This window comes from Clupea harengus, chromosome 1 (genome assembly GCF_900700415.2).
Source record: "Clupea harengus chromosome 1, Ch_v2.0.2, whole genome shotgun sequence".
Lineage (NCBI taxonomy): Eukaryota > Metazoa > Chordata > Actinopteri > Clupeiformes > Clupeidae > Clupea > Clupea harengus.
This window is the reverse complement of record NC_045152.1, coordinates 32,472,846-32,488,306: the sequence shown is the minus strand read 5'-3', so window position 1 is coordinate 32,488,306 and position 15,461 is coordinate 32,472,846. Positions and strand designations below refer to the sequence as shown.

Here is a 15,461-nt window from a genome sequence, read left to right as displayed (position 1 = left end):
TGTAAGAATGTAAGTGACTACCATAATTCAGCCACAGCATTGCAATTTTTTTTCACAAGATATAATCTAAAGTTTAATAATGCGAATAATCTAAAATCATCAATTTTTTTTTAACAACAGCAGACACTTCTACGTGTATATCCTCCACGCTAGCCCGTGTATCAGTCCAGAGCACAACTTACACAGTCAGTCCGATAACAGTTATGCACTGCCAAGGGCTTCATGCACAGTGTCCCTTTGTTATATACACACACACACACACACACACACACACACACACACACACACACACACACACACACACACACACACACACACACACACACACACACACACACACACACACACACACACACACACACACACACACACACACACAGCCAAGGGCTTCGTGCCCAGTGTCCCTTTGTTTCTCATAGCTGAGTCACCGAATGTAGCTATGTGTACCTTTGTAGCAAACAGAAACTTCAGTGCAGTTTATGTTGGCATGGAGAATGGCGCAAGGTTGGCGCTGATTGGCAGCCACGCTTCTGTCAGTCTGCCCCAGGGCAGCTGTGGCTACTGAGGTAGCTTACCACCACCGGTATGACTGTGTATGAATGACTACTGGACTCTGGACTCTGTAAAGCGACTTCGGGTAAATAGAGAAGCGCTATATAAGATTGAATTGATTGATTGATTGATTGAAGGTCAGATGTTGAGGAGTAACCACCTCTGCATCCCTCTAGTGCCAACGGGGCCACCCTGCCAACGGGGCCACCCTGCCAACGAGGCCACCCTGCCAACGAGGCCACCCTGCCAACGAGGCCACCCTGCCAACGAGGCCACCCTGCCAACGATGCCACCCTGCCAACGATGCCACCCTGTCAGGAGCTCAGGAGTGAGGAGCGCCGCTATTGAATGCTGAAGACATTTCTGAACTTCTTCTCAAACAAGTCCTTCAGTCTGGCGCCCATTTTCCCATACTCATTATTCTGTGGGGAACATGGGAAAGAGAAAAGGAGGACGTTTTAAATATATATACATACACACACACTTTAAGATGGTTGCAAGTGCTGTTTAAAACTGGGAAATAACATTTGATCTGACATTAAGAATTGTACGATGACAACATGAGGTTAGTGTTTGGTGCTCTATTGACCTGAGCCCTTGAGATGTGGTTCTAGAAAATTCTAGCTTAGCTGCAGACTTTCAGGGTGCCCCTACTACACTACACTCCCCCCCCCCCCCCACACACACACACACATTCACACACACACACACACATTCACACACACACACACACACACACACCCCCCACACACACACACACACACACCTTATTGAATGTGGTGCAGTTGTCGAAGATGAGCTGCACGTCAGCGACAAACTGTCCCACTGTGGTGTACTCGCTCCGCAGCTTCTTGATGATCTTGTCTAGCCACATGGGCTTACTGATGACCGCTGCATAGTGGTCCAACTGGAACAGACAAGGACTTGTTTTGATTCATGGTTTAAAAGTGCGTAACGGTGCAAACCCATGACAGCGACGCGATACGCTTCCATCGCTTTGAGTGGGCGTGTTGTAGCGTGTGGAAATATCATTTTCAAACCGTCAGAGACGACACCAAACAATCTGATTGGCCGCTGCCCGGAAAAATCGCTCCTCATTTGCATAGGATTCAACATTTTCCAACTTTTATCGGTCGCGTCGCCCAAAACGGTGGTCTACGTCACAATGGATTGGCTCCCGTTGAAATGCATGGGATTTAAATATCGCGTCGCTGGTTACGGTTTGCACCGTAAGTCAATATTTAGCAGTTTGCTGAAACAGGTCTCAAAGGATGTAACTATCACAAAAACATGAAACAATCCATCATCAGTGTTACATAAACATAAATATGCTTATTTTGTTTTAAAAAATAAGCCTTTCCAAATAAGATGACTTCACCACAGGCACTGTTTGTTTTTCTAGGTATTGACATGTACCTTTCTTTTTTGGAAGTTGCTTTGGATCGATCACACACACACACACACACACACACACACACACACGTGTGTTACCCAAGGCAGTAGTCTAAAAGGGCAGAGGAAACTTACAGTGAGACAAGGGTCCTGCATGAAAACAAGCTGCTCGTCTTCTTTCAGCAGATACAGCAGCAGATACTGGCACAGCTGTAAATACCAAGGACCAAGGAGAGCTTTAGTCTTTAGAAGAAGTTCTTAGACGGCAGTGTCCACTCAAACATCGGATGAATGAACACTAATAAATGGACAATGAATACAACATAAACAAACCCATTTGGCTAGCATAACAATCACATTACATTATTTCGAAGGGCCAAAGGCAGCCAGGACTAATAGGTCCTCGAAACAGTTTGTACTGCATGTTGGCAAACTATATATGTGGCCGGACGGAAACAACTTAAAGTCATTGAAAGGGGTTGGGATGGGGTGGGGTGGGGGGTCGTCTAGGGTCGGGATGGGGTGGGGGGTCTAGGGTCGTGATGGGGTGGGGGGTCTGGGGTTGGGGGTCTGGGGTTGGGATGGGATGGGGTGGGGTGGGGGGTCTAGGGTCGGTCAGGATTGATTGGGGGCCTTCTTTTAAAGTCCTGGCCTTGTACAGCTGGGTCAGGTCATTCAGGGTACGTGTCTGCCATTTCGCTGCACAGTTTCACGATACCCTGCAGCAATCTCCTTCTGTTTTTGAGATGAAGCGACCCGCACTAGCACACACAGCATCCACCTGAAGGATCTCAAGGATCGGCTTGTTACCAGTTTCAGTGCCGAGATATTTATAAATGCTGCACACACGCACAACGGCCTGTTCATGGCTCCCATCCTGTCCGTTCGCCGTTTCATTTGTCTTATTCATTTTATGTTTGTGTTTATGTTTGTATTATTATGATTGTTTCATTATAGTCAGACGAGTGCTGAAACACTCCCTCATTCAAACATTAATAGATTAGATTCATCTTTATTGTTATTGTACAGGTACAAAGCCAGTAAATACGACAGACACGAGCCACACAGCGTAGAATCAATAACACTAACAAACCCTACTCTCACCACAGCACGATGGTACATGTCACTGGCTGTTTACCTGTGCAGTAACGATAACGAGGGAGTTTTTCACCACTTATCTTCCGACTATAAAGGAAGTAATCCTAAAAATACAAACTTAAATGAAATGAATCAGACCAATGAAACATGGATGCACACAGTATGTGATTATTGTGCTCAGAGATGTTACTCAGCACACAGTATGTGATTATTGTGCTCAGAGATGTTACTCAGCACACAGTATGTGATTATTGTGCTCAGAGATGTTACTCAGCACACAGTATGTGATTGCGGGGCGACAGTGGTACAAGAGGTAAAGAAGTCGTTTAGTAATCAGAAGGTTGCTAGTTCGATTCCCTGTCGAAGTGTCCTTGAGCAAGGCACTGAACCCCTAATTGCTCCTGATGTGCAGTGTGCCATCAGTGTAAAATGTAAAATGTGTATACATTGTAAGTCGCACATATGTAAGTCGCTTTGGATAAAAGCGTCTGCTAAATGACTAAATGTAAATGTTATTGTGCTCAGAGATGTTACTCAGCACACAGTATGTGATTATTGTGCTCAGAGATGTTACTCAGCACACAGTATGTGATTATTGTGCTTAGAGATGTTACTAAGCACACAGTATGTGATTGTATGTGCTTAGAGATGTTACTCAGCACACAGTATGTGATTATTGTGCTTAGAGATGTTACTCAGGGGGGCACTGTGGCGCAAGCAGTAGCCCCGACCACATTCGGGCTTGACGCCCATAGAGGACACGGGTTCGGGTTCGAATCCGGCCCGATGTCATTTCTCCTGTCCACTCCCCAGCTCTTCTCCCTCTCATTTCCTGTCCCACTCTTCACTTCACTATTGATTAAAGGCACTAAAAGCCCTAAAATAAATCTTTAAAAAAAAGAGATGTTACTCAGCGTCCTCACCAGCATGTTGGGCAAGATGGCGCTGCCCAGGGCTTCCTCCAGAGTCCTCGTGCGATGGCAGAGTTCTTGGGACTTCTCTACTATACAGAAGGTGCACATCCACCGGTCTCTGTGGGCAGTGAGATGTTATACATTTACATTTAGTCATTTAGCAGACACACACACACACACTCTGTCTCATTTACATTTAGTCATTTAGCAGACGCTTTTATCCAAAGCGACTTACAATGTATACACATTTTACATTTACACTGATGGCACACTGCACATCAGGAGCAATTAGGGGTTCAGTGTCTTGCTCAAGGACGCTTCGACAGGGAATCGAACTAGCAACCTTCTGATTACTAAACGACTTCTCTACCTCCTGTACCACTGTCGCCCTGTTATACAGAGAGATATAGACATGGGGCCAAATGTATCAATCTTTGTGTACAACTTGCCATAGGACCAGTGTTGTGTTCCAAGTAAGTGGTTTAGTGACAAACCTGGGTAAGTTAACTCCGAGTAAGTGGTTTAGTGACAAACCTGGGTAAGTTAACTCTGAGTAAGTGGTAAACCTCCTGCTAGAAGAACCCTATGGCTTTGTTTTGCAACATGAATGAAGTAATCGGCTCTTCTATTAGGAGGTTTACCACTTACGCCGAGTTAACTCTATTTGTCACTAAACCACGTATTTGGAACACCCCCGACTGGTGAACGCACAATCCCACGATTTGTTATAAAAAACAACGTAGGCACACTCTCTTCATCAATCTGAACCTGAGTCAAATCAGGGTAAATTTCATCCTCATATGGGTCAAGACACAGCTTCAATTGGACGGATTAGCATACACATCTTCCAGGCAAACCTCACCACGGACGGTGTGCCTATGGATGAACTGCCATGTGGGTCATGTCTGCGTTCAAATTTAAATTAGGACTAATAGGCTAACTAAAGTGAAGGATATATGCATATATTAACAATCTATTCCTACTGGGATCACGCACTTTTGCATTTTACGCCATGCACTGCTTTACCAAAGAATTAATAAATCATCCAGGCTGTTGTGCTACAATGTTTGTACATGTCATGGTGAAGTCTCAAATCATTTGAGGGGGTATTGATTAAAAAGAGGCTTTTTCATTATCAAACTGATCAGCCTATCTTGGCGCCTTGTATTTCAATGTAAGTACAGTCAGTTACGCCGATTACGCTGTGAAATCATAATTTGAAAATATAAATTGCAATTATGCACTTTTGAACTGGTTCTACATCAAACACTTACTACATCAACACCACAACACAACAGCGGAAACATGAATAAGCAGCCAGACAGTTTAGCAAGTGTACAGGATGTGGCATTGAGCGATGCAGAGCTCTTTGGATGTGGTCCAGACAACGGCTTTCTGCCGAGTCACTGTGCGATGGCAGAGCGCTCTTTGGATGGATGTGGCCCAGACAGAAACCAGACAGACCATAATTAATAATTAAGACCTTTGTCAGGTTTTTAATGGCACACACAACACCCTGGAACACACACGTGCATATATAGAGGCGACACAGGACACACACACTGATCAATGATCAATGCCAGAAGCATCAGGGCACAGGACTATAGTGGACGAACCCGAAGGTTCTGACTCAGGGCACAGGACTATTGTGGACTCACCCGAGGTTCTTCTGACTCAGGGCACAGGACTATAGTGAACTCACCCGAGGTTCTGACTCAGGGCACAGGACTATAGTGGACTCACCCGAGGTTCTTCTGACTCAGGGCACAGGACTATAGTGGACGAACCCGAGGTTCTTCTGACTCAGGGCACAGGACTATAGTGGGCGAACCCGAAGGTTCTGACTCAGGGCACAGGACTATGGTGGACGAACCCGAGGTTCTGACACTCAGGGCACAGGACTATAGTGAACGAACCCGAGGTTCTGACTCAGGGCACAGGACTATAGTGGACACACCCGAGGTTCTGACACTCAGGGCACAGGACTATAGTGGACGAACCCGAGGTTCTGACTCACCCGAGGTTCTTCTGACTCAGTGGGGGTAGGTGACAATCGTGGTGGAAGGAACGAGGACAGCCATCACAGCACACCAACTCTGTATCCTGACCGCAGATGAAGCAGTGGTCGTCGTTGTTCTGGTCTGCCTGTACGTGGAAGAGTGTGTGGGGGAGGGGGGAGGAGGGGGGGCACTCAGTGAGGTAGCAGGCACACTGAAGAGATAGATAGATAGATAGATAGATAGATAGATAGATAGATAGATAGATAGATGGATACTTTATTAATCCCGAGGGAAATTTAGGTAAAGACATCTATCACTAACTGCTTCATTTCCGGTGACCGCAGCCAAATTCATTGGACTATGTAAGTGTACAAGGCAGCCGGGGGGCGACAGTGGTACAGTAGGTAGAGAAGTCGTTTAGTGATCAGAAGGTTGCCACATTGGGAGTACTAGCATGTATGCTGAGCGATGCTAATGCTTAGATTTACTTACAGGGTCTTCAGACTTGCAAACTTCACACTCACAGAACAGAGAATGAAGATTCAGGATTCCCTTCTGTAGTCAGGATTAAAACAAACAAAAAACACAACAAACATGATCGTTTAGCATGCATGCATATTATAATACTGCATTGTATCCATGCAAACATGATTAGAATGCTATTAATACAATTGTTCTCTTTTTTAGTTTTCAGTGACAGTAGAGTAGTACTGTCTGACTACTACAAACAACCAAGATGCTAAACACTCACTGACCAACATGACTCCGTAGCTCTCCGACCCCCATGTGACCTCTCCGACCCCCCACCCCATGTGACCTCTCTGACCCCCACCCCACTCTGACCCCACCCCATGTGACCTCTCCGACCCCCCACCCCATGTGACCCCATGACCCCCACCCCATGTGACCCCTGACCCCATGTGACCCCTGACCCCCACCCCATGTTACCTCAATAAGGATGGCGAGGGGTTTGCCGTGGCACTGGATGTCCCGTCTCCATTTCCTGCTCTTGAGGCCGGCTCCCTCTTGCACAAACTTCTCGGGGGTCAACCAGCAACCCACCGTCCTTATGCATTTGCCCGTTGACCCTGGAAAAGGCAAAAGAAATACTCTTTGTGTGTTCTGATTTCTACAAGAACATGTGCAGTTGACATATTTCCTGACCCATGATCTAAAACTAACAACTAATGTTGCACTTGTGGTTGGTCAGTTCAAACAAACTGTCCCATCGTTCACATAAATACAGAAACTCTAAATGAAATCTATTATTACCAACACCTTTTTTAGATGTCTATCAATATACAATATAATGTACGTCTAGAGCAACACTCATAAAAACACCTACCTGAGGAAAAACGATTCTTCTGGAGAATTCCTTTCATAGCGCCACAGGTGACAGGCAACTGACTGTCCTGAAAGGCGGCCATGTCTAAGCTTTCCTTAGTGCCCGTTTCATTGAATGCATCCTGCTTCAGTGAAGACGTTCTGCCTTTGTTTCTGTGACTCGCATCCTCCTTTTTGCCTTGGATAAATATAGTTGATAAAAAATAGTTAAGGTTGTGTTTCACTCAACTGACAGACTGAAAAGAATGACAGTAAAATATTTCAGAGATATTTAATTTTCATCTAATTTCATTTTTCTACCACCAAAATACAGCAGGCAAGTGCTAGGTTCAAGACACCTTAAACCCGTTGGATTAGCATATACATCTTCCTACGGAAGGTGCGCCTACGCATGAACTTCTTGAGAAATGAAATTCTTGCAATGTATTATAATCAATAAATCAACAATCATATGCTAAACAAAACAAAAATATAAATCAATATATTGACAATGCATTTTTACCAAGACATCACACACACTTTTCCATTTTATAATTTGCACCATCCAAATTAAAGCACTTTGAGCTGCATTCTTTTGCATGAAAGGTGCTATATAAATAAAGTTTTATTATTATTATTATTATTATTATTATTATCCACTGCTTTAACCAAGAATTACTGAATCATCCAGGCCTTTGGGCTACAACGTTTTTAAGAGTCATGGTGGAGTCTCAAATAATTCGGGTATTGATTTAAGTTTTTTCAATCATCGAACACAGGTCCTTCTCTCTTGGTGCCTGTACTTCAATGAGTATATACAGGTAATTACTCTGATTAGACTGTGAAAATAATGGTGGTTGTGACACAGTGGTGTGGTGAACATGGAGCAAGGTCAGGGAGAGAAGGCCTAGGTGAGGTCAGGGAGAGAGGGCCTCGGGTCTCAGACGAGTGTGAGGTGAGGTCAGGGAGAGAGACGAGTGTGAGGTGAGGTCAGGGAGAGAGGGCCTAGGGTCTCAGACGAGTGTGAGGTGTGGTCAGGGAGAGAGACGAGTGTGAGGTGAGGTCAGGGAGAGAGACGAGTGTGAGGTGAGGTCAGGGAGAGAGACGAGTGTGAGGTGAGGTCAGGGAGAGAGACGAGTGTGAGGTGAGGTCAGGGAGAGAAGGCCTACGCGCAGTTCGCATCTGCAGGTGCAGGCTGTCAAGGACAGGTGAAACCTTCCTAAGAGCTGCAAACAGGGGCTCAGACGAGTGTGAGGTGAGGTCAGGCAGAGAGCGCCTCGGTGCAGTGTGAGGTGAGGTCAGGGAGAGAGCGTCTACATGCAGAGACGAGTGTGAGGTGAGGTGAGGCAGAGAGGGCCTACGTGCAGAGATGAGTGTGAGGTCAGGCAGAGAGCGCCTACGTGCAGTTCGCATCTGCAGGTGCAGGCTGTCAAGGACAGGTGAGTATTCATCGAGGCGTCTTGGCGTAGGGGATGCTGACGGTCAAGGACAGGTGAAATCTTCCTAAGAGCCATAAACAAGGGCTCAGACACCACACACACACACACACACACGTGCACACACACACCATATTTCCCGGCAACAAGTGAGCAGAATATTCTGATTGGCTTAACTTTGATAAGTGTTAATACAACAGGAATTGTAGTGTATAAAAGGTCAGTGTATGTATGTGCGTTTAGCAGAGATGCTCAATGGAGCACCATTCAAATGGGCTGGAAGTTTGCAAGATTGAAATAAACTTCAGCTCATCGCACTCGGTTGTCTGCCTCTCATTGAAACAGCAGCTTCAAGATTTGAAGAAATGAATTCGCTGCAACACAAATATTTATATAACGGCCTCCCTACTGTTAATATACCTTGAAGTCAATCGGGTGATAACTTCTCATATAATTGCCAATGATAACTACATTGACCATTCGGTAATGGCAGTAATAGGCCTACACACAATTAGCAACGCGTTGCACGAGAACACAATGATTGATACACGAACCGTTCAGCCTACTTGCATCAGCGTTAATTCCTCTTGGTGTGTAGCTAATCTTCAAATCACAAACATTAGGCGTACGCCACCCCGAGACCATGCACACAGAGGTACACATTTTTCCCAGCAAATACCGGTTTAAGCATAGAAGTGCTCAGGGCACGATTTAGCACAAGGGCAGAATGGCAGCCAGGAGGACTTTGGAACACATCTCAGCACCTCTGATTGAGTACCCCGATGGCGGCCTGAAACCGGTCTCTCCGGCGTGGTGATTTCTCTGTATAACTTTAAATATACACACACCTGACGACGTAGGTGAGTGATTCTTCTGGGCAGTTCTTTCCACCTTTCTACACGTGGCAGTAAGCGAAGCTTCCTGGGGTGCGGGCATTTTGATGTCATCTATGGTGGCATTTTCACCCAGCGGCTTCTCTTTCGGTATTCCGTCTTGGAGTTCTCCTTCCACTCCAAGTATAAGCTGGAAATCATCGGATTCTAAAGGCATATGAACAAAGTATTTAAAAAAAAAAAAATTAAACTTGTAGCTCTTGTAGCACACTTATTTCCAAGTTCGTAGTCTTAAGAATGAATACTAACCGATAAGGGAGCCATCAGGGGCCCACATAGGAAACTCGTCCTGAAGGGGAAGAACACATACATCAGACACATACATCAGACACACACATCACACACACACACATCACACACACACACACACACACACACACACATCAGACACATGGAATTTGGGTGTGCTGCTCAATGAAAAAAAAAAAGTTTAAAAAAAAAGCTGTGTAGAAAATAGTTACCGCGCACCAGCTCCAGTGTATTAACATATCTATGCAGAAAAACCTATTACACTATCTGACAAAATGTGCACATGAGGAAGAAACAAAAAGTTGATAGAAAGTTTTAGAAAGAAACCAAAGTTGTTTATTATTATCATTATCATCATTATTATTATTATTATTATTATTATTATTATTATTAATGATAGAGAAATGTACAACTCTGACAAAAATCAAGTATGTATGTGTAGTAATCACATGAGTTTGTTTCTTAACTGCTGACCTTTCTGGCTTTGTATGTGTGCTTAAACTAGTTTGTTTCACTTCCCCTTCTGCCACACAACCCTCCCCCCATCCCCCCCCTTCCTATTTCCACCCGGCCGACCGCAAGCAGATGGGCCCCCCCTTATGTGCCGTGGTTCTGCTTAAGGGTCCTTCCTGACTAACAGGGAGTTTTTTCTTGCCCCTGTTGCCATTGTGCTTGCACTAAGGAGGCTCAGGCTTTGGGCTCTGTAAAGCGCCTTGAGACAATTGTATTGTTATGGCGCTATATAAATAAAATTGAATTGAATTGTAAGCAGAAGCTGGAAAGTATTGGTTATTCCTTTGGAACATTGTATACCCAAACGTTTGAAAAAAAGCATAGTAAGATGACCTCGGACATGGGAGAACATAACTGCGTGGTTATCTCTACCAGTGCGTTGGAGTCAGGGTCACGCCAACTTCAGCCTATAAACCTTGTGAGATGTGTTGTTTAACTTTGCTTCTCTCTCAATGGGAGTGAGCCCGATATGCTTATTGAATAAAGAGATACATTATACACAAGTCCGGAGTCCGAAGTACATTTTAATGTGAATTTTCACCTAACAATTATTTAATATTATTATTATTATTATTACAAAGAAAATGGTAAAAGTGACCAGGCACAGGTGTAACTTGGCGTCTTACCTGTTCTCCATTTAGGCCTTCTTTTTTGAGGAAGGAAGACCATGACAAATGGCCATCCTATAGGAAAAAGAGGAGATCGACCTTATTCTCACTGTTCAAATAGTATCAACATTTGTTTCACAGGATAATGCAGTTTTCACTGGAGTAGCAGGCTATAGGTTGAGTATGGATTATGAGCGGCATGAGTTTTCTCAACGGTTTTTGGATAATTTGACCATGAGGAACAAAACTAGGGTGCTGTCGTTTACTGTAACCCGAGCGAACATCGAGATTTTGTCACGCGCTTTCAGCGCGCGTCCAGCGTATCTTTATCTCAGCTTCTGAAAGTCGTAGACACTTGAATTTAGTCTCAAAATGAGCGGAATACGCATGTTTATATATGCACTATGAAGGTTTCTAAGCTCTAAAACCTTTACTTTTCGCTGGACGCGCGCTAAAAGGGCGTGGCAAAATCTCGATGTTCGTTCGAGTTACAGTAAACGACAGCACCCTAGTTTTGTTCCTCATGGTCAAATTAGCCAGAAACCGTTGAGAAAACTTGTGCCGCTCATAACGCATACTCAACTTGAGCCTGCCACTGGAGTATAAATGTACATGACTTCCTCAGTTCCCAGTAGTCTCAGCTTAACTCTCAACAAAATAGCTCAATGAAAATGTATCACAATTTTATTTTTCTACTTTAATTTTTTTAAATTTATTACACATGTGCAGTGTGCCATCAGTGTAGATAGAAAATGTGTATACATTGTAAGTCGCACATATGTAAGTCGCTTTGGATAAAAGCGTCTGCTAAATGACTAAATGTAAAATGTAAATGTTTCCTCCTTGACATTATTACCAGAATGAGTTGTGCCAGGGGGACGTCTCGGCAACGGATGCTTTGCTTCCACTTCTTGTTGGTTCCCTTCCCAGCAAACACCTCAAATTTGGTCGGCGTAAACCAGCTGCCCTGGACTTCAATGCACTTCTCTCCTGGAACACACATCAGACACACACACACACATCAGACACACACACATCAGACACACACACACACACACACATCAGACACACACATCAGACACACACACATCAGACACACACACACACATTTAGATGTTGCTGGTTAAAAAGCAGGGAAGTGACAGATGTGAGACAATTCACCAATCTGCTCCAGCGAAATGAATCAAACCCGGTGACTGACTGGTAGCCTGGAAACACTCAGAGGAGAAAACAGGATGGTTACAGTTTGGTAATAAAGTTGGAAGGTGGTACGGGAGGTAGAGAAGTCGGTTAGTAATCAGAAGGTTGCTAGTTCGATTCCCTGTCGAAGCGTCCTTGAGCAAGACACTGAACCCCTAATTGCTCGTGATGTGCAATGTGCCATCAGTGTAAATGTAAAATGTGTATACATCCTTGTAAGTCGCTTTGGATAAAAGCGTCTGCTAAATGACTAAATGTAAATGGATCAAATGTTCTGCCACTACTGTACAATTATTCACGGGTAACATGAGAAGCATTGGGTTTCAGCACTGTTTATAAAAAACAAAGGCACGGACAGTCATACCTTTAGCCATCTTATCCCTGTGAAGCACACCCCTCCTATTCCCACACGTAACTGGAAGCTGCGCCTTGTATTCTGGCCAGTTCCAGATGTCTTCCTCCTCTAAGGTATAGGAAAAAAGAGAAAGAGGATGGTCAAAAAAATACAATTTAATACAAAATAAAAGATGTTTGCAAACAAATTGCTATCCTGTCACTGTCCCTCCACGCACACACACACACAGTAGTCTGTAAAGGTCAGCCGCATTGGTGTCAACAGTGAACACGAATTGCAAATCTATAATTGTAATGCTACACTACACGTCTAGGATAAACTACACGCCAGACATTCCCAAATCACATTGAGTGCAATGTTAGTTTGACCACGTCAGGCTTCTATAAGCTGGATGAACATTTTAAATCAATAGTGTGATAGGCCTACAGCACAAGAAAACACAGGAATCAATACCAACCTTCTGCCTCTTCAACACTCCTTTTCTTCGAATTCGCGTTGTTCGCTTCATCCTTTACGTGGCCGTTTCTCCTCTTTTGTAGCAACCTGTTGATTGTGACCAGAAGCTGCCGTACTTCCGCCTGATCGTCGACTTCGTTGTTGAATGTGTGCTGCCTGTTGCCACAGCGTCCTAACAATGTTTTTAATTCATCGTCCCCCTCATGCTTTTGACTAAGCTCTTCGAGCCGATCTCCTCCTGTAAACAACACTATGGTAAAATCATCAACATCATCGCGTCCGGAGAAGACTGTCTGTAGAGTATTCAGCACTCTCAAGGGTTTGCCTCCACCACAGCCCAGAGGGGTGACGAGAAGAAAGATATCGGCTGGTGGTGACTCCGAAAAGTTGACACAACGCTGAAATTCAGCTTCCAGCTCAGGTTCCTCGGTGCTCGGTGTATCAACGACAGTGATTTTCCTCCCGCGGATTACAGTCGTGCCTGTGTCACACACTCGCGTGATTGGATGAGGTCTTGTTCCACAGACAAACTGCTTGCTGCCCAGAATTTTGTTGCCAACGGCACTCTTCCCAACCCCGGTACCCCCACAGAGAATGATCCTGACCTCGGACCGCATTCCTCCTCACACCCCTACTAGTCTCGTTCTTTAATCGTAAATCCTGGAGGTGCATTGCAGCGCATAACAATAATTTAAACTTTAGGCAGGACACAATGGTTTCAATCTACGGTTTTAAATTGGTAACATTAGAACTCAGAAGAACTCAAACCGCTATGGGCACGAATTATGTGATTCACACTGTTCAAACGAGCAAGGCAGCTCGAATGTCATTATGTAGCCACAAGTGCGGCAAGCAAGTCTAACTAAACTAAACCTACGCTGACCTCCATACCCTATAGTGAGAGACAATTACTAATTTATTGTAAAGTTCCTTACTGTGTTTGTTTGTTATATGGTGAATCGAATCCTCGTGGCTCGAGAATGCACAGCGCTAATTTGCGAACTGGTGATACCGGAAGTGGCATAAATTCAGTAATGTGTAAAGTTTTCATCTTTGCAGTACAACATAAATCCAATGTTTTCTAACATCCATTACTTGCTGCAGCTGCGGTGAAACATTTGACTGATTTCTATCCTGTTTTTAACGTCTAACCCCTGAGCGAGCTATGTGCAATCCTGCCGTGTTATTTTGGTCCCGGAAAACCAAATGCTCGATTCATGACGTCACGCAAACTTGCAAACTCAAACCTTGGGCATGTTGTCTGCAGATAGCCAGGCACTTCGGCATCCAGATTAGTTTAAAGGTCTTTGTAACATATTTTCATGTTTATTACTATATTGATTGATGCATTTACCACAATACATCAATGTAAATATAAAAGTGAGAGATTAATAGTATAATCTACGGTGCTTGGTGTATCAATGCGCTTGGCACTCTGAGATTCATGTGAATATAGAGTGCGTTATAAATTAAATTAATATTAAATTATTATTATTATATTACGTTAAAGTAGGCCTTCTAGGCTACTAATGCAAGTGGCTTAACACAAATTATCTAATTGTAGTGAAAGACCCATAGGCCTACGCTCTTGAGATGAATGACTAAGTGATATCATATATATGAACTACCCAGCACTACCAGAGCAGGGGCGTCCCTCTCTACCTTTAAGAAGCTTTTGAAGACCCAACTCTTCAGAGAGCACTTCCCGTCCTAACTGGCACTTCGACTAGTGCGTAACTTGCAATTACAGCAGTTACATTTCTGCACTTCTTTCTTTCTTTTTTTATTTCATTTTGTTATATTTCTTATGTAAAGTAGTATTTATGTATTGTTACACCAGGTTATATTGCTCGTAGCTTGAATATCCTCTCCCTTGTACGTCGCTTTGGACAAAAGCGTCTGCTAAATGACTAAATGTAAATGTAAATGTAAATATCGTTCTGTAATAAATACGGGCATTAGTAAACAAATGGACTATTATGAAAATGCTACTTTATTTCAAGCGAGTCACTAGAGGGAGCTAGAGATTCGTGGAAACACAAGTTTACCTCAGTTTTGCCTCATCCCCTCCCCTGCCACTAGAAGAGATAAGAGAGGATGAGTTATTTCTGACCATTCCCTATATCAAGCACAAACACACACACACACACACACACACACACACACACACACACACACACACACACACACGCACACGCACACACACACACACACAGGGTTAAGCCACTTGCCTTGGTAGTCTAGTCTAGGCATACTTTTCATCTCTCACCATGACATGTTATATTTTTTATAACTATATATAATAAAACAAAAAAAATCAGATCTGAGCTATAAATCCGAATTGAGCACTAAGGCTTGGCAAAGAAGATGGCGGAGGCGAGCTGCAACAGTATTTCTGCATTTAATGCTACAATGTGATAGAATTCATTTTGAAACACTGTTAATGACTGAAGAATGTATTAAACAAGTGCC

General features: G+C 43.9%; 1 protein-coding gene across 1 annotated transcript; it reads right to left on the bottom strand.

The window, feature by feature from the left end:
* Nucleotides 1–312: 312 nt before the first annotated feature.
* Nucleotides 313–14,213, bottom strand: LOC105888521. The gene is made up of 14 exons (XM_012814257.3): nt 12,991–14,213; nt 12,543–12,641; nt 11,835–11,968; nt 10,997–11,053; nt 9,858–9,897; nt 9,564–9,755; nt 7,302–7,478; nt 6,905–7,044; nt 6,449–6,511; nt 5,974–6,101; nt 3,966–4,074; nt 2,080–2,154; nt 1,319–1,459; nt 313–974 (listed from the first exon to the last, which is right to left on the bottom strand). The coding sequence occupies exons 1-14, from the start codon at nt 13,604–13,606 to the stop codon at nt 894–896; spliced, it is 2,052 nt and encodes a 683-aa protein (XP_012669711.2). The 5' UTR covers nt 13,607–14,213; the 3' UTR covers nt 313–893.
* Between the last annotated feature and the right edge of the window lie 1,248 nt (nt 14,214–15,461).